The 21,982-nt window shown below is 45.0% G+C and overlaps 2 protein-coding genes across 8 annotated transcripts in view; one reads left to right on the top strand and one right to left on the bottom strand.

The window, feature by feature from the left end:
• ORC3 (origin recognition complex subunit 3) overlaps positions 1-14,539 on the bottom strand; it is an 83,562-nt gene extending 69,023 nt beyond the window's left edge. Inside the window, exons 1-2 of one of the 3 annotated variants that reach the window (XM_053287291.1) lie at positions 14,345-14,539; positions 5,439-5,490 (exon numbers count right to left, since the gene is read on the bottom strand). In XM_053287291.1, the coding sequence (XP_053143266.1) occupies positions 5,439-5,490; positions 14,345-14,368 (76 nt within the window). In that variant the 5' untranslated portion in view covers positions 14,369-14,539. The remainder of the gene's footprint in view (positions 1-5,438; positions 5,491-14,344) is intronic. The other 2 variants (XM_053287293.1, XM_053287292.1) reach the window with 2 other exon arrangements.
• A 56-nt stretch (positions 14,540-14,595) lies between these two features.
• RARS2 (arginyl-tRNA synthetase 2, mitochondrial) overlaps positions 14,596-21,982 on the top strand; it is a 31,351-nt gene continuing 23,964 nt past the window's right edge. For 3 of the 5 annotated variants that reach the window (XR_008314235.1, XM_053287296.1, XM_053287294.1), the window contains exons 1-5: positions 14,596-14,790; positions 17,303-17,376; positions 19,095-19,200; positions 20,739-20,822; positions 21,518-21,615. Coding sequence is in view for 4 of the 5 variants with exons in the window: in XM_053287296.1 (XP_053143271.1) it covers positions 14,752-14,790; positions 17,303-17,376; positions 19,095-19,200; positions 20,739-20,822; positions 21,518-21,615 (401 nt within the window). In the remaining variant the exon portion in view is untranslated. The remainder of the gene's footprint in view (positions 14,791-17,302; positions 17,377-19,094; positions 19,201-20,738; positions 20,823-21,517; positions 21,616-21,982) is intronic. The other 2 variants (XM_053287295.1, XM_053287297.1) reach the window with 2 other exon arrangements.

Below are 21,982 nucleotides of genomic sequence, written 5' to 3'. Positions count from 1 at the left end.
TAATGTCATATACAGGATCCTTGTTTCTTGATTTCAAGGCCCAAGGCCTCAGCCGTTTCAGAAATTTGCAGGTGATACACCTTCAATTCTTCATTGAAGGCATAGGCTGAACATTCTCCTCTGGTGAAGGATCTGACAGATGTTCTGTGCATGCTGACTCCATTCCGGAGTTGAAGAGCCAAGATATCCTCTAAAGGAAGTCTGCTCTCCACTTGCACATCAGGGGCAGTGACAGGTGAAGCTGGGTTAGCTATGTCATCCTGTGGCTGATGTGACTGTGTAATGGTAGGAGCATGGGGTTAGACAAGTGTATACACATGCAGTCTTGAAGCAGTGGAAGTCAAAATTGGAGAGAGAGAAGTTTTGAGTCTGAGGCAGACTTGAAGCATTGCTAGCTATCAGAGCCGGGGCTCTAAAGAGAGAAACTCTGTCAAACAGCATAGGCTCCTGGATCCTCAGAATGAAATTGCACATGTCTAATTTTTCCATTGCCTTCCACAAACGATATTCCTCATAATCATAAGGAAGTTCTGGGGAAGTAGCGCCACACATTTCCCTATGGCCTTCCCAGTAGCTAGGAAGCCTTGGCACAGCCGTGTAATCATAACTCACTGAGAATCCCCATTGTTGGATACATTTGCATTGAGGTTCAGGTTGAAAACAGGACTTGCCAGCATCACCACCTTAGAGGACAGCTGTAAAATGAGTGACAGGACGAGAAGACAAAGTGTTCTGGAGACATGGATAGAGTCTTTGGGATGGACATGTCCCCTCCATCCAAATCAGAGTCAATGTCCAAGCTTTGACTCAGAAAGACTTTTAAAAGGTAGACATTGGAGGGGTACTCTCTGTAGAATCCAAGAGGAAAAAGAATGTCTTGGTGGACACGGTCCAACGCCTCCTCAGCACTATGATGTCAGTGATAGAGCCCATAGGAGACATCAACCCAATGGTGTCAAGTGGTGCCCTCTCTTGATGCTGAGGGGGATTGCCAAGGCATTCCAGTCACAGACAGTGACAGAGACTGATGAGGTGCCTGAGTGGATGAAGAGTGTCGACAGTGACATTCTTTTGATACAGATGTCAAATCCCTGCTTGGTGTCAATGGCTGGATAGTTGATCTTCCTGGTGTCAATGTCTACAAGTGTACAGCAGTCGGAGATGGAGTGCTGACAGATCTTGACATCGACAATGGTACAGTAGCTGACAATTGGGCAGTTGGTCCTGTGTCGATGTCGACCTCGAGTTTGATGACTCAACAGCAGTCGGGGATGGCATGCTGACCATTGACTTTGAGGTCGAGGCACTGCTCTTCTCCTTGTGTTTCTTTGGCAATGAAGAAGATTGGTTTTCGTCTGACATCTTGCATTTCTTCTGTTTCCTGTGATGATGAGGAAGAGCTCTTTGGTATGTCCATCAAGCGCTTAAAACTGTGTCTGTTGAAGCCTCACCCAATGTTGAGGGTTTAGAGTGTGCAGCTGCTACTGTCCCTAACATTGATCTCAATGTTGACAATGACATCAATGGAGATTGAGTCAGTGTTGGTGGTCGAAGTGCTTGCTCATATGACAAAACCTGAAGATGCAGGGCTGTATTCTTCAGAGTTTGGCGAGAGAACGAAGTACAGATTTTACAAGTTGAGTTATTATGTTTCTCACTCAAACATAAAAAGACAGCTATAGTGGCGGTCAGTGAGTGGCAACTTGCCGCCACAATCAACACATTTTTTGAAAATTTTCTTAGTGTCCACTTGGATAACCAGTTCCACAAATAAGCCAAAAAACAGATAAAATCTGACATCCAATAAGCAAAAGAGTAGCCATAAACCAGTCAAAAGTCACAAAGCCAGAAAATAACAATCCAATCTCTTTATTCACAGAACCTAACTGAAAAACTGAGCAGCAGAAACCAAACGAAGTTAATGCTAAGGGGCTTGGAAAGGAACTGAGGGAATGGGGGCGCCCAAACTGCCAAAATAAACAGCTGTGCTGAGCGCAAGAGGCAGAGCATGGGTTCTACAAGGAGCTCGTAGAATCCATCTGAGAGGTCCTGTGCAGGCGCAGAACCCCAGACTTACAAATGGCAACAGACCACAATCCAGATCACCACTTGTACAGGTGAAACTCAGAAAATTAGAATATCGTGCAAAAGTCCATTAATTTCAGTAATGCAAATTAAAAGGTGAAACTGATATATGAGACAGACGCATTACATGCAAAGCGAGATAAGTCAAGCCTTAATTTGTTATAATTGTGATGATCATGGCGTACAGCTCATGAAAACCCCAAATCCACAATCTCAGAAAATTAGAATATTACATGGAACCAAGAAGACAAGGATTGAAGAATAGAACAATATCGGACCTCTGAAAAGTATAAGCATGCATATGTATTCAGTACTTGGTTTGGGCCCCTTCTGCAGCAATTACTGCCTCAATGCGGCGTGGCATGGATGCTATCAGCCTGTGGCACTGATGAGGTATTATGGAAGACCAGGATGCTTCATTATCGGCCTTCAGCAATTCTGCATTGTTTGGTCTCATTGTCTCTCATCCTTCTCTTGGCAATGCCCCATAGATTCTCTATGGGGTCAGGTCAGGCGAGTTTGCTGGCCAATCAAGCACAGTACACTGTATACTTTTCAGAGGTCCGATATTGTTCTTTTCTTCAATCCTTGTCTTCTTGGTTCCATGTAATATTCTAATTTTCTGAGATTGTGGATTTGGGGTTTTCATGAGCTGTACGCCATGATCATCACAATTATAACAAATTAAGGCTTGACTTATCTCGCTTTGCATGTAATGCATCTGTCTCATATATCAGTTTCACCTTTTAATTTGCATTACTGAAATTAATGGACTTTTGCACGATATTCTAATTTTCCGAGTTTCACCTGTATTTACTAGATGCATTTTTCTACTAGAGGGATACAAATTAATTGAGTGTTACACTGCTGCCAAGAGGAAGCTCTGAAGGAGCTGCACTGCAAGACTGTGGAAAACAGCTCAATAACCCACCAAAAAAATCAATGAACCCATGGCTACTAGTCTGGTGGATATAGGCCACCTCCAGCCACAGAGGCATGATGCTTCTAAATACCAGTTGCAGGTGAGCACAAGAGAGAAGGCAAGGCATGCCCTCACCTCTTACTTGTGGGCTTCCTAGAGGCATTTGGTGGGCTACTGTGTGAAACAGGATGCTGGACCTGATAGGCCTTGGGCCTGATCCAGCAGGGCTGTTCTTATGGAGAAGTTGCGAGAATTCGTTATTATGAACAAGCTAACTCAAAAAGTTAGGCAGGATAGAGACCCACATATGAATACCAATTCAATGACAATCTGGTTCCCTTTTATTTCTTATATTGAAGCTCTTCCCACAAGAAGCCAGGTAGCTCCTAATACAAATGTGCATATTTCTAATTTCATACAGTTACTGTAATTCTTCTGCCTTTTTATTTGTTCCCAAACTGGAATTCATATATGAGATAAAGAGGAGAAATAGTTTAAGATCATTTGGAAAGGGTAAGTATATCATGTTCCAGCAAAAACTAAGACCAAAATGGTTATGATAGAAATAGCCAAATATTTCCCATTAAAACTACATAAAGTGCAAAAAAATATAGATGGTAGTACAAGGGATTTTGGACTATCTAGATATAATTATAGCAGGAATCTATGCACCAAATAACTACTGTATTTACCCAAATACAAGACAACTCTAAATTTAAGACGAGCCTCTTAAAAAAAATAGAGGTTAAATACAGGCTATAACAATATTTACTCAAAAGGAAGAGGACACTGAATTTTTAAGATTATCCCCTGATTTCTAACATCAAAGAACTTGGAAAAAACCTAATCTTTGATAGTTAAATACAGTATGCCACAGCATTAACCCCTTGCCCATGAGCTGGTTGTTTACCCAGTTTTCCAACCCAGCAAATGACCAGTCCATGGGGCAAGGGGATAACACCATGGCCGGGAACATTATGCTACACTGGGCGCAACAAGGTAGCCAGAATCAGGCAAGAGAAAAGAGTATGAGCCTCACCTGAGGCTTGTTTACCGCCCCACCTCATCTCCCTGTACCAGCCACCACTGGGTCTGGGTAGAGCACAGGCTCAGTACAGGAATAATGATGAATAGTGACTCTGACAAATCTATTCAACAACTACAACTGTTTGTTTTTAAACTTCCTTGGTTAAAGAAGAAGTACTGTCGAATCCTTGTTAGTTAAAAAGATGGCTATCTTCTACAATGGGTTGGATTTTAGGGCAAGTAGTGGGGACCACGGAAGGGAAGTCCCCCCACTGTGCAAACACAGGAAAGGCAAAGAAAAATGCAATTGCCCCATAGAACAAATAGTTGTGACTGGTGACCCACCCAGCTCATTCTAACTTCCTGCCCCAGCTTAGTAAGCTGAAGCCCCCTCCCACCTATCTTTTCCATTTCCTCTACCATTCCCGCCGGCAAAAATATTTTGTAAAGAAACAGATTGAAGTAGAAAATGCTTTACTAACAGTATCCTATAATAGCACTTAACTGCTCCTGAAAAAGGCAATAATACAGCATACTTAATTATAATTCAGTAAATCCAAATAGAGAAGCCATAGCAACACAGAGAAAGTAAACCTTTGGTCAGAGAGGCCCCTTTTTGCAGATCGGTGTTGGAAAAAACTAAAAATGCACCTAGAAAGCTACTGAAGGTTCCTGACAGAGGAAACATCACCTTCTGCACTGACATGGCCCACATGTCCAATAAATACTTTAAAATGGATATGTTTGCCTCTTCAACTCTCCTTATTTCATTGGCAGATGGGGAACAGAGGCTCACCGAAAGTAACTCACCCAAGGCCACAAAGCAAGTTTGTGGAACAAAATCCTTCAACACTCACCATGAGCCCTTAGCTCACGGAAAGTTCTCATTTAGAATGGGAAGCTGAGGCTGAAAGCATACTTGTCATGTTGTACAAGATCATGTAGCTGAGACAAGGGTGCAGGATTAGAGTTGAGTGAATGGGATGAGGAAGGGGCAGACAGAGGCATTTCCACAGGCTCACTCAGATATTTCTGCTCACAGAGAAAGAATGTTGTGCCTTGAAAATAAATTCCAAAGGAGAATGACTTGTCTACCTTGACCTTGCCTTAAAAAGGACCTTCATCAATAATTCACAGGGCTGAAGCTGGGGGAGTGACAGTTTTTCAATATTCTGTTAACATTGGGAACAATGAAACTGAGAAGTGCAGAATTCCATTAGACTTTCAGCTTATGCTGTGACCTGATCCACTACAGGGCCTCTTTGTCCCAGACACCATGGGAGATGTTATATTATCTATTATAAAAGGATATCAGAGCAGAAGGGGAAACAAATAAGGTGCCATTATACAATGCAATCTGAAGTATCAAAGAGTGAGGATCTAATGCACATCCACATATACTAACCTGCTGAGGATGTCTTTCTCTTCTTAGATTTTGGCTTGAACACAAAGCAGCCCTAAAGAGTGGCAAGAAAAAGAAGAACACTGACACTACTGATTATATCAAGATCGGCATAAGGAACTGTAGGATAAGACAATAACTGAATGCCATATTGAACTAACATGGATTAACCCTGAACTCCCTTGATGGCCATTATAATTTACCAAGTGGAATTGCTTCTCCACGCTTCACTTCCTTTTGCAACCTGCAAATGCTAGTACAATGATCTGTTTAGTCTTCTTTCAACCTGAAGCACCATTCTCTACTTGATTAAAGATGTTTCCAACTTTGCACAGAGTCACTAAGCAATGTGCATGCTATTATAAACTAGTTAGTTAGTTACTGTATTATATTTTTTATTTACTGTATTATACTTACTGTATTATATACAATTCTGCCTTTCGGCTTTAGACAATTAACATTCTAACAAAAAGACAACAAAACAGAATCAATTGATAATTTTAATATAAGGAGTTTTATTTATTTAAAAGATGTATACCTCACCCCTCCAGCACACTACTGCTCAAAGCAGCTCACAACAGTATGAACTCCATGTGGACTTTTGGGGAGATGGCATGAAAATAACATTAAACTAAATATAATTATCTTCAACATTTGATGGAGAAAAATTGACATGGTTGCTTTATCCTAACATTAGCAAGGAGATTTAAACGGGAGTAAGAAAGACAAATTGGTTACATCCACTTCCACGGAGTTTGCAGGCTTGCCCCACAAAGGGTGTTCCTGCGCCCCAATATGTGCTTCAAAACAGACATTCTCTGTTACCCAGAGAGCAACTGTTCATATGCAAAAACCACACATTTGTACACCTTCACATCACACCACCAAACTGTTAGAAGTTTCAGTATTTTAAAAGTCTGTATGAAGTTATGGGATAAAGCACCTCGATTTTTAAAAAATATTGTAAGCTTTCCCGCAAAATAACTGAAAGTGTGGCAAAGACATTTTGTACCAATTGTGGGGTCTCCCATAAATGATTCTTGTATAAAATGATACCCCATTTTATCATGTAGATTCAGGGAAGGAGCTGCTGTGGGGTGGCAAGCTTGCTCCTGTTTTCTTCATGTTAATTTGTGCTCCCATGCAGGAGTCATAGGGTGAGAGAACACAGGCTTCAAAGCATGAACGAGAAGAAAACTCTAAACAGCTAAAGCTGCAGAAACTAGAAAGGTTTTTCACCATACATGTATCTCTGTTAAGTATTTTGTGAAGAGTTTGTGAATTTGTGCAAAATAAAGTCATATACTGCACAATTACCTACAGATACCAATTTTTGCATAAACAATGCCACTGTTTAAAGTAGCTCACTGCATTGCTTTGTATAGTGCATATGCTGGGCGAAAGGCTAACTTTTGGAAGAAGAAATTCTGCCTATAGCCACCATATTTTAACTGTTATTGTTCTCAACAGATTATTAAACACTAATTAATCAGATCAATAACTCAAAAACAACATCATGCCCAAAAGAAGCAGAAGATCTTTCTCAGATTCATATTTATTTATTTTATTGTTAACTTTCTATACCGCCTTTCATTAAAAAAATCCCAAGGTGGTTTACAAACGTTTAACACAATATAAGACAATAAAAATATTAAAATGGAATATAAAAATACAAATCTAATTAAAGTTTAAAAACACATACACACAATACGATAAAATACAAAGCAGCAGCAACAAAAACAACACGCTACTATTACACATGGTTAATTATTCAATAAAATGAATGTCTGAAGTTGAAATCCTACAAATTTTAATCTGTTCTTTTACTTCCATTTTGCAAGCACTTTAATATAAAACTAGCTGGGCCAAGTGCAGAACATCTGTGCTACAGGCCGCCACTGCAGCTGCCTCCCCCCGCCACATTCTGCCCGCTGGCCAGCCTGCTTCTCTTCTACTCCCACCTGCCTTTCTGGCTGGCAGGTCAGCCGGAAAGCCGGCCCGCCACCTCTGGGCAGCAGCCACCTCCTCCCACTGGCCGGGCCACCACCTCCTCACACAAGCCAGGCTGCCGCCACCTCCTGTTCTCGGCGGCCGGGCCAGCCTGCTGCCACCTACTCCCGGCAACCGCCGCCTCCTCCTCCTGTTCTCGGTGGCCAGGCCAGCCCACCACTGACTCCTGCTCTCAGCTGAGCCGGCTGGCTAGCCCACTTCTCTTCTCCCCCGCCCTTCTCCACCCTCTGGCTTTCTGGCTGGCCGGCCAGCCACCTCCTTCCAACCACCAACTCCCAGCAGTGGTCACCTCCTCCCACTAGCCAGGCTGGGCCACTGCCTCCATGCGCCAGCCAGGCCACTGCCTCCTGTTCTCAGCAGCCAGGCTAGCCCACTGCCACCTCTTCCTGGCGGCGGCAGCAGCAGCCCCCTGCTGTTTTTGGCGGCCAGGCCAGCCAACCACCAACTCCTGCTCCTGGCTGGCCAGCCCACTTCTCTTCCTTCCTCCTTATCCGCCCCCCTCCCTGGCTTTCTGGCTGGCAGACTGGCCAGAAAGCTGGCCCGCCACCTCCTACCGCCCACCCAACTCCCAGCAGTGGCCGCCTCCTCCCATCGGCCAGGCCGCCCCCTGCTCCCGCTGCTCCCGGCGGCTGCCGCCTCCTGCTGCCGCCACTCCCGGCAGCCGCCGCCCCCTGCTGCCGCTGCCTCCGCCCCCTGCTGCCGCCGCTCCTGGAGGCCGCCGCCCCCTGCTGCCGCTGCTCCCTGCTGTCACGCCCTCGATCTCCGACAGTGAGGAGGAAGGGGAAGCTGTCAACTTTCCAGGCGATGCAGGAGTGTCTGAGGGGCAGAGCCCGGCTGTCAGTGTTCATGAAACAGCTGTGGATAATGACTCTGAGCAGGCACAACAACCTGAGGCAGCAGAAATCGTGAAAGACCAATCGGAAGAAGAGCTATGTAACCAACCCCCACCGAACCCCCAACAGCGGCGTGTCACGAGACGCAGGGATCAATCAGAGACTCTTAGGAAAAGCAAACGCAGAGGGCTGATAAGCCTTAAATCCCTGCCAGCTGGGAGCTCTCGTGGCTTGCACTATATATCATGTCGTCAGTCGGCTACTCCCTGCTGAAAAACAACATTCATCACTATATGTCGACAGCGTGCAGCCAAGTCCGGTCAAGACCTTGACACCTGCTGCTGCTGCTGCTGCTCCCGGCAACCGCCGCCCCTATTTTCTCCCTGGCCCCATCACTAGTCCAGCAGCTGCTTGCGAACTCTCTCAAGAGCTGCCACGCATGGGCTTAATGACGGGTACGTTTAAGAGAATTAGATAGATAGATAGATAGATAGATAGATAGATAGATATAAGACAGATAGATTCTATTACATAGGAACATAGGAAGCTGCCTTATACCGAGTCATACCAGTAGTCCATCTAGCTCACCATTGTCTACACAGACTGGCAGAGGCTTCTCCAAGGTTGCAGGCAGGAGTCTCTCTCAGCCCTATCTGGAGAAGCCAGGTAGGGAACTTGGAATCTTCTGCATGCAAGCATGGAGATGCTTTCCCAGAGTAGCCCCATCCCCTAAGGGTACTATCTTAACAGTGCTCACTTGTAGTCTCCCATTCTAACGTAAACCAGAGCAAACCCTGCTTAGCAAAGGGGACAATTCATGCTTGCTACCACAAGACCAGCTCTCCTATATTTAATTTCTTGAATATATATTTAATTTCTTGAGCTTTCCTATCAGTGCAATCTACAGAAGGTTGCTTTGCCCAGTCAACAACAGGCCTCACCTACTGGTATATTATATGGGGCATCATTTTGCTCATCACTGGCATGATGTATATGTGGGTGTGGATGGATCCAGAGAGCTGTGCTTTTTGTCATTAATTGTATTATAAGTCATATGTGAAAAATGCTCTGGGCAACACTATAGCTCTAGTCAGGCATTACAGAACTATGTACAGCATAAAGTGTTCTGTCAAGTCAGTGTTGACTCCTGGCAACCACAGAGCCCTGTAGTTGTCTTTGGTAGAATACAGGAGGGGTTTACCATTGCCATCTCCCATGCAGTATGACAGAATGCCTTTCAGCATCTTCCTATATCGCTGCTGCCCAATATAGGGAAACATACCAGCAGGGATTTGAACCGGCAACCTCTGGCTTGCTAGTCATCATTTCCCCACTATGCCATTAGGTGGCTTTATGTACAGCATAGTGGAAAACTGGAGCACATCAGCTAGCCCTGTCCCACACTCCTGGAGTTCCCTGAATTCAGCATTTGCTTCAAGCGCTGAATGCCAGCATATATGGGCATGGCTAAGGAGTGTATCAGTAAGAGTTACTTGGCATGATTTTGTTTTCAACCCACCATGGGTACCTTTTATCTAGTTTTATGATGCCTGAATTGGGCTTTTGTTGGGAACCTGTCCTACTACAGCATTCGCCTCTTCTTAGAGATTGTGTGGCCAGCTTCAAATATGTCCCTTCCGGATCAGGTCCATGGCAGAAGCAAGGGGTTAAAGCCTTTCCCTGCTACAGTCCCTTCTGAATTGGAGCGCTCCATAGCTACTGTGTGTGTGTGTGTGTGTGGATGAGAAAGCCAAAGAATACCAAAAAGAAGTCAATATGTGCTTTATTGACTACAGAAATGCCTTTGTATCAACCATGACAAGTTGTGGGACAGCCTTAGGAAAATGGGCGTCCCAGAACATCTCATTGTTCTCATGAGAAACCTATACACAGGACAGGAAGCCACAGTCCACACAGAACATAGTGAAACAGACTGGTTCCAGATCAGCAAAGGAATAAGACAAGGCTGTATCCTTATTTATTCAACTTATATGCTGAACATATACTGAGAGAAGCTGAATTGGAAGAAGATGAGCGTGGTTTTAAAGCTGGAGGAAGAAACATCAATAACTTGCACTATGCTAATGACACCACTCTGATAGCTGAGAATGTGGATGATCTGCAAGCTCTAGTAATGAAAGTCAAGGAGCACAGTGAAAGAATGGGACTACGACTAAATGTAAAGAAGACTAAACTAACGACAACAGGTACAGCAACCAGCCCCAGAGTGGATAATGAAGACATTGAAATAGTGGGTAGCTTCGGCCTTTCAGAATCGACCTTCAACAGCAAAGGATCCAGCAGTCAAGAAATATGCCGCAGACTAGCACTTGGTAGGGTTGCAATGAAGGCCTTGTAAAGGATATTTAGATGCCATGACGTGTCTGTTACCTACAAAGATTAGAATCATTCAGACAATGGTTTTCCCCATGACACTCTATGGATGTAAAAGCTGGACTTTGAAGAAGTAAGATAGAAAAAGTATTGGCGCTTTTGAACTTTGGTGCTGGAGAAGACTTTTGAGGATTGGACAGCCAGAAGAATAAACAAATGGATCATAGAACAAATACATCCAGAATTTTCTTTTGAGGCACAAATGACCAGGCTTAAACTATCCTACTTCGGACACATTATGCAAAGATCCAGCTCCCTTGAGAAGTTCATAATGCTGTGAAAAGTTGAAGGAGAGAGAAGAAGAGGACGACCAGCAGCAAGGTGGATGGACTCAATTACGACAGCAATGAATGCACCAATGAGACACCTTAAGGGCCAAGTTGAAGACAGATCATCCTGGAGAGAATCTATGTGGTTGCTAAGAGTCGACACCGACTTGATGGCACTTAATCAATAGATGGGGGGGAGGGAGGGAGGGAGAGAGAGAAAGAGAGAGAGAGAGAGAGAGCAGACCCCAACCCCACAACCAGTGTATTGTCTAGTTTGGCCCAAGGAACAAATTCAGCCCTCCTGGGAACTACAACTGTCCTTCCTTGTAGAATGTCTGAACAAGCATCAGAAACTGGATGCTATATCATTTTATTATCCCCACCCCTTTCCTGATTAACACGATCATCACAGATGTAGATTTTTCCTGGGGGCCTACCACAGTGGTTAAAACATCTGTGCAGTGGTGAGGACTGTTACCATCTTCTCCACCTCGGCCCTTGCTGCTGCTTAGGGCTGATATGGAGAAGATGGCAGCCAGGAACAGCTCTGTGGTCCAACAAAGGAAGAGCCCTGACACTGCAACTGTCTTCTGCTACCAGGTTCTTTCTGGTGGCTATTTTCTTGAAAATTATTTACATCAGGCTTACTGCAGTTTTAAGAATAACCATCCGCTACAGTGAGAAACATTATTCTTTTGGTTTTTAACCGTACTTAAAACTTATTTTTAACTGTAGATCAACTGCTTTGAGACACCTTGGTCTGAAAGGCAGTATACAAATAAAATAAGCAGATTCAGGCAAAATATCAACTACATATTTATTATTATTTAACATATTTGTATACCACCCAAAACACAAGTCTCTGGGCAGTTTAGAACAAAAAACCAAAAACAAGAAAAAAGGTTAACACATTATTAAAACAATTTAAAATTTCAAACTATTGAAATCAAACCATCAAACTATTAAAACAGTATCTAATTAAAAGTCTGGGTGCTGTCCTGACTGCCTTTTTAAAAGTTTAAGAGATGGAGAGACTCTTATTTCAGCAGGGAGCGTGTTCCAAATCCTCGAGGCAGCAATGGAAAAGGCCCATACCCAATCAGCCACCAGATGAGTCGGCGGCAACTGCAGATGAATCTCTCCTGATTATCTCAATGGCGGTGGGACTCATAGCAAAGAAGAGGTTCTCTTAAATACCCAGAACCCAAGCTGTTTAGGGCTTTATAGGTCACTAGTAATTTTAAGCCTGTTAAAATAATGGGTGCTAGTAGAGTCTGCGGCTCTGTGTTTTGTTTTGTTTTGTGCTTAGTGCAAACTTTTGTTTTGGACTTTTGGGCCGCTTCCACCGCCGCTTCTCCTATTCTCTCGCCCGGGCTGGCCCCGCCCCCGTCCTCTCTCCCCTCCCCATGGCCAGGCCGGACCTGTCGCTGCCGTTTCTCTCCCTCACGGGACCGGGCTGGTCCCGCCACCGCCGCCTATGGTTCTCCTTCGCCCGGGCTGGATCCGCCCCCCTCCCCATGGCCTGGCGCTCCCCTTCCCGCGGCTGATCTGGAGGAGGAGGAAGAGGAGGAGCAGGAGGTGTTGGAGCAGTTGGAGCAGAGCAATTGGAGCAGCTGGCCGTCCGGCTGATGCAAAGCCTGAGGGGATGGGAGGCGACGGTGGCTGCCGTACAGCTCTTACTGGTCTGTGTGAGGCCACCGCAGAGCCTGGCCGGGGCTGTCGCTCTTGGAGCTGGGCTCTGGTGTGGAAGAGGAGGAGGGTGGCAGGTTCCAGGGCGGGCGGCGGGGGTGTGGCCGCACAATATAGGTCTGAGGCGGCGGCAGGCGGGTTTGAAGATGGCGGCTTGCGGGGATGAATGTGGGCTGCCGGCTGTTCTGGACTTGGTGGCAGTTAGTTTTTTCCCCTCCCCCGGTTCGGCGGTGGCTCTGTCGCCGCCTCGCCCGGCTTCTTCCGTTGCCTCCTTCCCCGTGCGGCAGCGCCTTGCCTGGCTTCCCCCGCCGACTCGGGCCCGGCTTCTTCCGTTGCCGCCTCCTCCGTTTCAGCGGCAAGGCCGGTCCCGCCGCTGCCGCATTTGCCCTCCCCGGTCCCTGCTTTTCCTCCTCCCGGTGCCCGCGGCCGTTTCAGCGGCAGGGCCAGTCCCGCCGCTGCCGCCTCTGCCCTCCCCAGTCGACGCTTCTCCTCCTCCCGGTGCCCGCGGCCGTTTCAGCGGCAGGGCCGGTCCCGCCGCTGCCCTCCCCGGTCGACGCTTCTCCTCCTCCCGGTGCCTGCGGCCGTTTCAGCGGCAGGGCTGGTCCCGCCGCTGCCGCATCTGCCCTCCCCGGTCCCCGCTTCTCCTCCACCCGGACGGGAGCCAACATGGCCGCATGCCCAGAACAGCCGAGGGAGACACGGGCGCACACCCAAGGCTTTTATTATAGAGGATAACCAAGGCCTTGTATTTTGCCCAGAAACATTTCAGTGATATGGTCTCGCCAAGCTGACCCAGAGACCAACCTGGCTGCCGCATTCTGGACAAACTGCAATTTCCATACAATGTACAAAGGCAGCCCCACATAGAGGACATTGCAGTAGTCAAATCTGGAGGTGACCAGCAGATGTACTACTGTTCTGAGGTCATTTATCTCAAGAAACAAGAACTTCCATGCACCAGCTTCTGTATGTGTACTATTTGCTGAAAAGGTTCTTGTACAATAGAGCAGAACTTATGTGACTTCATTGATCTTTTTTACAGTCTGTACCAGTTTGAATGCAGAATGAATTTTAAACCACCTTACTCCTGGCTTGCTTGTTTTTCCTCCTCACCTAACCTAGCCTATTTTGTATTTGGGGTGTTATTATCAATCGAAACAAATTTGTATCCAAATGAGGATGGAAAATGGCAGAGTTATAAACACATGGATTGTTTTCAGACAGATACAATGCACCTTACTTCGTGAACTGGACTGCCTTTAAAAAACAAACCATGGAAAGGGCTCAGTAGCTTTAGTAGTTGCATGCAAGCCAGATGTGCAGCTGATGAAGTATTCCATCACTGCATCTTTATATAAGGAAAAGCTATACTGTTGAATATTCTGCCTGTCGCATGTAGGAGCGGATGCTGGCGGGTGACGGCACCCCTATCTGGAGAGTCTGGCAATTATCCCATCTCGAAATAAGGCTGATCATCATGCCGATACTGGCTCCTTCAACCCATTTAATGGGAAAACGGGAGGAAGTGGCTTCACTGAACCAATGTGCGCATGCCCTTCGCGGAACCGACATAATAACTGTAAAAATAGTTACTGCTTAACGGGCTACGCAACAGCGAGAGCTCTCCGCGTGGCGATACAAACCCACACGACAGCCAGGTGCGCGCGTGGACTTCGTGAAGTCTCTCCCCCCCCCGCGCCCCTTTCTAACTTACCTTGGAGACTGAGCACGTGCTCATGGCGGCGGCTTCAGCCCGACAACATACCAAGCTAGCCGACCAAAGCTCAGCAAGAGACTCAAGAAGCCCGCTTTTCCGGCACTACCAAACGCATGTGCACTTCCGGGATCCAATTGTGTACTACATCAGCACAGCAGTCTTCTTCCTCTCGTAGCCTCCTGTCCCGTCATATCGTATGCTCCAATCCCTTTGCTCCACCTAGTCACGTGAATCTTCTCCTTTCCCGGGGGAAAGTCTTCAGCACTTGCCCCTTCCAGTCCAGACGGAACTTGGTAGTTTCCAACTTGCGGCTGGAGGGGTGGGCTGGTCCGTGAGCAGCAACAAACGGGGGGGGCGAAGGTGGAAGGAGGAGTGAGTGTGGGGGTGCCACTTTAATAAAAGGCATGGCGGCATGTCGTTTTCGGAGAAGCATTGCGGCTCAGGTATTGATTCCCTTTTTCCAGTAATGTATTTCTCCGTTCGGATTGACGACTCACTTCCCTTGTCCTCCAAGTGCAGTTGGGCTCGCCCAGCTGGTTGCTTTGCATCTTGGATGAGATTTCTTGTTCCTTCCCGGCGCGAAGTGCCTGGAGGGTGGGGGAGAAGTAGAGACAACAGCAGAGTCCAAATGCATTTCACAAATTGCAATATATATCTTCGTAAGGGCTGGGGAAAGATCTTGGAAGGTCCAGACTGGACCAAGCCGTGGCTCACAGAGATCATTTATCCTTCCTTGAGTTGCTCAAGCTTCAAGATTGTAATCCTACCCCCTTTTCTTGAGGGAGCCCCATGCCCCATTGACCACAGTGGGATTGAAAAGTTAACAAAGATGATTGTGCTGCACGCGGACGGACCAAAGGCAGAGTTTAGCCCTTCCTTGGCAAGCTTCTTTCAGCCTCACTCGAGGTCAGCAGAAGTCACTTTGCTGGCAGCCATACCAAGATTAATGATCCAGACAAATATCCCATAGTCCAGGAGTAGTCAACCACAGGCTCTCCAGTTGTTCTTGGATTACAACTCGTCTAACTGCAACTGGGAATACTGGGAGTTGTGGTTCATCAACAGCTAGAGAGCCTCTGGTTAACTACCCGTGGACTATTGGATATTTGTCTGGATCACTAGTCCAGATTTCGGAGCTCAGTCCTAAGCAAGCTTACTTCAGAGCAGTGATGGCTGGAGCCCTTTACATGTGCGAAGTAGGGAGTCAAATGTCACTGCCCCACTCCCTGTACATACCCTCCTCTTCCTTGAAATAGGAAACAGGTGAGCATCTTGGCATCTCACTGGTGCCCCAATGAGGTGACCGCCTCACCTTGCCTCATAGAAGGGCTGCCCTGCTTGAGAATAGGGCTAATTCAATTCAGTGGCTTACATATGGCACTGCTGTGCAGCATCCTGCAGGTGCCAAGGGCACTGTGGGAACTGCTTTGCATGGGCATCCACAGAACTTTTTCTAGTTGGGGGCAAAGCCCGCACTCCTATACCCAACTTTCTTTGATAAATTACCCATTGAATTCAGTGGGGCTGGCTTAATCCACCCTCTTGCCCCCGCCGGATGCCAATGCTGTTGCGTCCTACTGTGAGTAGTAGCACAGTGTGGACACAGTTGTGCAAGAACATTCTTATGCAACTGCATGCTCTCTGTGAACAGGAAATTTCTCAAACACAGTTGTACGAAGGACAGCCATGACTGCTATGAAAATACTGCATTTAGATCCTTCCTTAAAGCTAGTACTCTTATCTTCATTTGCGGGTGCCACCGGCACATCTGGCAGCGCACCTTCTCCGTAGTTGCCCTGGTATTAAATAAATAAATAATAAATCTTTCAGATAATAATATGATGTTATGCAGCATCATATTTTTTGGTAAGACATTGCAATATGTTGGTTGTGTTTCCCCCTCAAAGTTTTCCTATCTTCAGACTTTGGGTATAGGGTGTGCTAAAATTCTAAGTTCTAGACTTCAATACTATGGACACATAACTAGGAGTAAATTCCACTGAACACAGTGGGACTTAATTCTAGATATACAGCATGATTCTAGGCATGTTGATTGCAGTATGGATTCATGAGCCAGAGTTGTGTGCATTCTGATGCACATACACAGCTACTGCATGCAGACAAGCTTTCTGGTTCAACTTGCACAAAGGCATGTATTGGAAGAGTTGTCCCTTCTGATGAAATGAATGGGAAAGCTCTTGTAGAGTTGTAGGTGGGAGTGGGAGTTGCACATGTGCATTAGAACTCTTGTATCTATGTGAAATTGCAGCATCAGCATGGATCAGCATACATATTTTATTTATCAATTAACATATTAAAATATTTACATATTTATCAATTTACATATTTACATCCCACTTTTTGCTCTCTTTCACAGATCCCCGAAGTGACCAATACCATAATTTTAAAATAATTTCTATAACTTTAAAATAACATACAATAATTTTAAAATGCACAGTAATGAGGAAAATGTCCTTTCCCAACTGTAATCTTCAGAGTCTTGTGCAATAATATTATTTAGATAACTCAACAGTATGCATAAAAACAGTATTGTTGTTGCTTAAGGCTGCAATCCTGCATGAGAGCAACCAACTGCTTGTGGAAGGACTTTGCACTGGCACAAAACTGTTGTGCTAAGGCTGGAACTGGCATGCCAAAGTAGTATTGCACAACGGCAAGTGTGCTTATGTCACAGTTGTACCACTGCGGAACTCCAATTTATTTCAAGGGGGACATTTGTTCATGAGCCCTGTAGCATAATAGTACTCTTGTGGAACCACAGTTTTTAGCGCAATTGAGACATCCTCTTGGGCTAGCGCAGCAGTACCCTTCTACATGCAGTTCCTTGCTCTGGATGTCCGCCACTGAATTCCATGGGATTTACATTTTAAAGGACATTGTGCCGTAAATGTATTTCTTTCTTTCTGACTGATTTTGTTCTTTTCTTCAAATTAGCTTTCACGTGTTCTGGAGGTGCCATCAGAAAACTTGGTAAAGTCAATAAGTGCTGTTCCAGTGTCCAAAAAAAGGTAGTGCATTTACCTTTTATATTATCTAATGACTTGAATTGTTTAAAAGCTTTTTGTCAAGCTTAATAGTGGAGGAATTCAGGATTTAGTTGAACAAAGTGATGATTAAAATTCAAAGGTAGTGTTTAAGTCAAAGTGCTTGAGTGTGTGTGTGTGTGTGTGTGTGTGTGTGTGTGTGTGTGTAAACAAAACCTTAAAATTACAATAAATGTTTTACTATATAATAGAGGAAAGGAAAGAAAGGTTGTGCTGTCGAGTCAGTGTCAACTCCTGGCAATCAGAGAGCCATGTGTTTTTCTTGGTAGATTACAGAAGTGGTTTACCATTGCCTTCTCCCACATAGTATGAGATTATGCCTTTCAGCACCTTCCTATATCGCTGCTGCCCAATATAGGAATTTCCCATATTCTGGGAAACCAGCAGGGATTCAAACCAACAGCCTCCTGCTCTCTAGGCAGGTTGCTTCCCTGCTGTGCCATTAGGTGGCATGCTATATAATAGAACATAGGAAGCTGCCATATACTGAGTCAGACCATAGATCCATCTAGCTCAGTATTGTCTACACAGACTGGCAGCAGCTTCTCCAAGGTTGCATGCAGGAATCTCTCTCAGCCCTATCTTGGAGAAGCCAGAGAGGGAACTTGAAACCCTCTGCTCTTCCCAGAGTGAAGCCTAGTACAAATAAGTGTTGTATATTTGGATAGGCAAACATTGCCTTCTCTGTATCTGACACTAAGGCTGAAATCCTTAGAATTCACTTACTTAGAAGCTCCAATGAATATAGTGGACTTATTTCACAAAAGATACATAGACTTGCATTTCAAAATTACAGTTCTGTGCAAAGTTACTATACCTACACTTGTTGAAATCAAAGGGCTCAAGTTAGGCATGTCTTGTGCCTAACTCTGTAGAGGATTGGGTTTCAAGGATTAGGTTTGCAATCCTATGCACACTTTGGGGAGTAAGTCTCATTCAACTCAGTGAGACTTGTTTCAGAATAAGCTTAAATAAGAATAAGTTGTGGCTCTCTCCTTTTATGCTGTCCTAGAAGAAAAGGAATATGACCCACTCAAGATCTGTTTTGGTGCCTGTATACAATGTGAAAAACTAGCCTCTCTCCCTGAGGCTCACAGTCTAAATATACACAAAATTCAACCTATCTCTTTTTATTCTTCTTTTTATGGTCTTGCAGTTGCAACAAAGCAATCGCCTTGAGCATTAACACTCTTCCCACACTTTTAATAAAAATGCCTTGGTTTGTGCACTATCCAGAATTTCCAAAACCAACCAAGTTCAAACATTCCCTCCTTTCCCCCAGCTCACAATTCCCCACTCCTCCTGTTCCCTATTTCATCAGGCTCTTGCATTCACTAACCTGTGGTGTGCCCAGCCCTTCTCTTCCTTGGTGGTGTTCTGGGCACCTATAGACTGTCATGCTCATTCTAACCTTCCTTGACTCTCCCCCAATGGGGTGGCTCTCTTTGGTGTCCGTAGGCAAGCAAATGCCTGCAGTGCAGCTGATGGCTGAAGATCTTAGGATGCTGAGCTCAGCCCAACATATCACCAGCCATACACATAATCTGCCATTTCTGGACTTCTGGGTTTTGAACTTGTCCCCAGTAGCTCCAGCCACCTTTAATGGACTCTCTGCTGCGATCCAGAGGAACAGCTGGTTCTGAAGCTTTTCCCTCAAGTTTTGCTTATTTATTTTTTCCTAGGCAGTCTGGTGATTTCCAGTTCTTTGTGAGCTCTGTCCTAAATGCCAACTCAAACAATTACTCAAGGTCAGATATTCAACTTCAAACCGAAAGGCTGGCGGAGAAGGTATTTAATTTTACAGAAGAAGATGGTTATGAGATTGAACGGAAGAAAACATAGCCTTAAGGCTGGTTCCTAATTTACTTTTTCCTTCTTGTACTTTTAAAATGCATTCAAGGAAACAGCAGAAAAATGGTTGTAGGCAACTACCTTTGTAGGTGCATATGATCAGATGGCTATTTGGTAAGACTATTTGGCTGATGTTTGAGCCAGACTCCTTTACTAATGACAACAATTCATGTATCTCAGATGAAGATCTAGCAAACCCACATATTAGCACTGATGCACCTTAGATTCTACTTTCTGCCCAGTTCTTGACATAGGTTTTAGGATCACCAAGACAAAATTGTAATTTATTTATTTAAGATATTTATACCCTGCCCCTCCAGTACACTACTGCTCGGGGTGGTTAATCCAGGAAGTGGTCACATTACTAACACACACCCTTAAACAAACTTGCGCTGATCTGTATGTGGGTGTGTTCAAAGTAGAGTCTAAACTACTAATTTAAATGGGTGGCATCCAGTGCTCTGCCAGTGCAAAGCTCCTTCCTTTTCTCTGAATTCCACCCACCCACACACCTATTATAACCTAGGGATGTGCCCGAAGTTTCTTTGGCACCAGCGGGGGTAGTTCTTTAAGGACGAGGGAGGGTGCACTCACCCCTCCCACCACATTTCCCCCACCGGCGCTCTGTTCTTTTCAAGCCCCTCGGAGCGGCAGTGTTCCTCCCTGCCACCCCATTGTCTTCATCGGCTGGAAGTGGCCGGAAGTAGCAATCGCGCATCGCCCATCTGCCGTGCACATGCACACACATGACGGGCACATGCGTGATCACTACTTCTGGCCAGTGAGGACAACGGGGCAGCAGGGAGGAATGCTGCCGCCCCGAGGGGCTTGAATGGAGCGTCGGCAGGGGAAATGCTGCGGGAGGGGTGAGTGCACCCTCCCCCGCCTTTAAAAAAACTACCCCCGCTGGCGCCAAAGCACCGAAATGGGCCCCGGAGCCTAAACATTTCAGAGGCCTTTATAATGGGCTCTGAAACATTTCAGGCTCAAGCCTATTATAACCACCTGTGCAGAATCTGAGATTGTCCCAAGAGTTTCTCAGGCCTCAGGAACAGCTTTTTGGTTTTTTGGTGACCTGGGAGACTGCAGCAATAAGAGAGGATGAGGGAAAATGGCTTCCACTCACACAACGGCATGTGTGCCATTCTGCTATGGATGCTAGCCAGTGCTCATTGTGAAACTCGGTGGACAAAGCATTATCTTTGCCCAGTAGTGTTCATGTCGTTAATCATGTAAAGGACATGTCATTCTCATCTTTAAGCAATGCATTGAAGTGCCACACAAACTTTTGAACCTCACTTTGAATGTAATTAAAATCTACTTGTGTTGGAGAAACAGCTATCATCACCTCGATACATAATAGTTTGGTTTTACAAATATGAATGGTAGTCTTACAGTACTAAAACCTCTTACCAAGTAGATCTTGCTGCTTGTTTATGGCCTAATCTGCTGTAGTCTGTGTGTTTTTATTTTAGCTAAAATGTGATACAGTTGTGAAGGAAATCAGCACAGGTGAAGGAACAGTAAACTTCACAATAGATCGAGAATTATTAGTAAAGGTAAGAACCAATGTTGTATTCACGGGGAATGTAGCTACTGAATGTAAAAAAGATAATATTTATATACAAAATCTGGATTCTGTGGGTTACATCCCAACCTCTGATACAGTAGCAGAAGCTCCTTGCTCTAGTTGAGTTGAAAGCAGCTGTTCTGTGCGGGGACACAGCTCCGCGGCATCCCCCAATCAGTGGCTGCTCTGGATGTTGGCCACTGACGCCTTACATATTTACTTGGAAGAAAATCCCTCTGACTTAATTGGCACTTTATTTCACATAAGAATATAGTCTTTATTGAACAGGAAATACTCAAAGCACCAGCTCACTTGCTGGCTAAATTCGAATGAGTGAACATGCCTGGTGCACATAGGCATACAGAGTCTCATCCTTGTCCAATTGAATTTTTGTGGCAAACAAGCTTAGATTTATGTGTTTGTGAAGAAAAAAGTGCAATCCTCATTTTAAGCATGCTAAAGTTTAGCTCCAGTTTTAAAATTTTGAACTAAGTGTATGTATAGCACTATTCTGAAAGAATACCTCTGAGATTGTTTGAATGACAGGTTTGAGAAATGTGGTTAACTTTTTAAGGGGAAAGTACATACGCTTTCAAACAAGACTGATAGGCATTAACTTGTTCCAGAATGGCTCTTTATGGTTAACAAATACTTTTCTCTGTATATTCTTTCTTGCTTCCTAAGACAGTGTTGCAGCACGTGTTTGAAGATGGCTCACAGTATGGAATAAGAAGTGAACTTTTCTCAAAGTTGCCAAAAAGAAAGATTCTAGTTGAGTTTAGGTGAGTTCATAGGCTTAGCTATTTTGAAGCACTTTACTAAATTGGCTTCGATGTTTCATGTTTCAGCCTGCAGTCTGGTATGCGGATGTCTTTGGCTATAAACCAACATAGATCCATTGACTTTGATGGGATTAAATTGATTGGGGGTTTTTCTTTCCCCTACAGTGTGTGGTTTGGCTCAAGTTATCTGCAAGTCACCTGAGTGCTCTGTGAGAACCTTTCCACAGATTGACTTCCCTGTGCTTGTGCCTAGAGATTGATTTTTAGTTTGTTTTCTGTCTCAGAGCAGGTGGTTAGGTTTGATTGATTATTGGTCTCTTCCAGCTCTTATTTTATTTTATTTTATTTTATTTATTAGATTTATATG

This window comes from Hemicordylus capensis, chromosome 1, assembly GCF_027244095.1.
Source record: "Hemicordylus capensis ecotype Gifberg chromosome 1, rHemCap1.1.pri, whole genome shotgun sequence".
Lineage (NCBI taxonomy): Eukaryota > Metazoa > Chordata > Lepidosauria > Squamata > Cordylidae > Hemicordylus > Hemicordylus capensis.
Note: the sequence above shows the minus strand (reverse complement) of the source record. Positions and strands in the feature narration are given on the sequence as shown.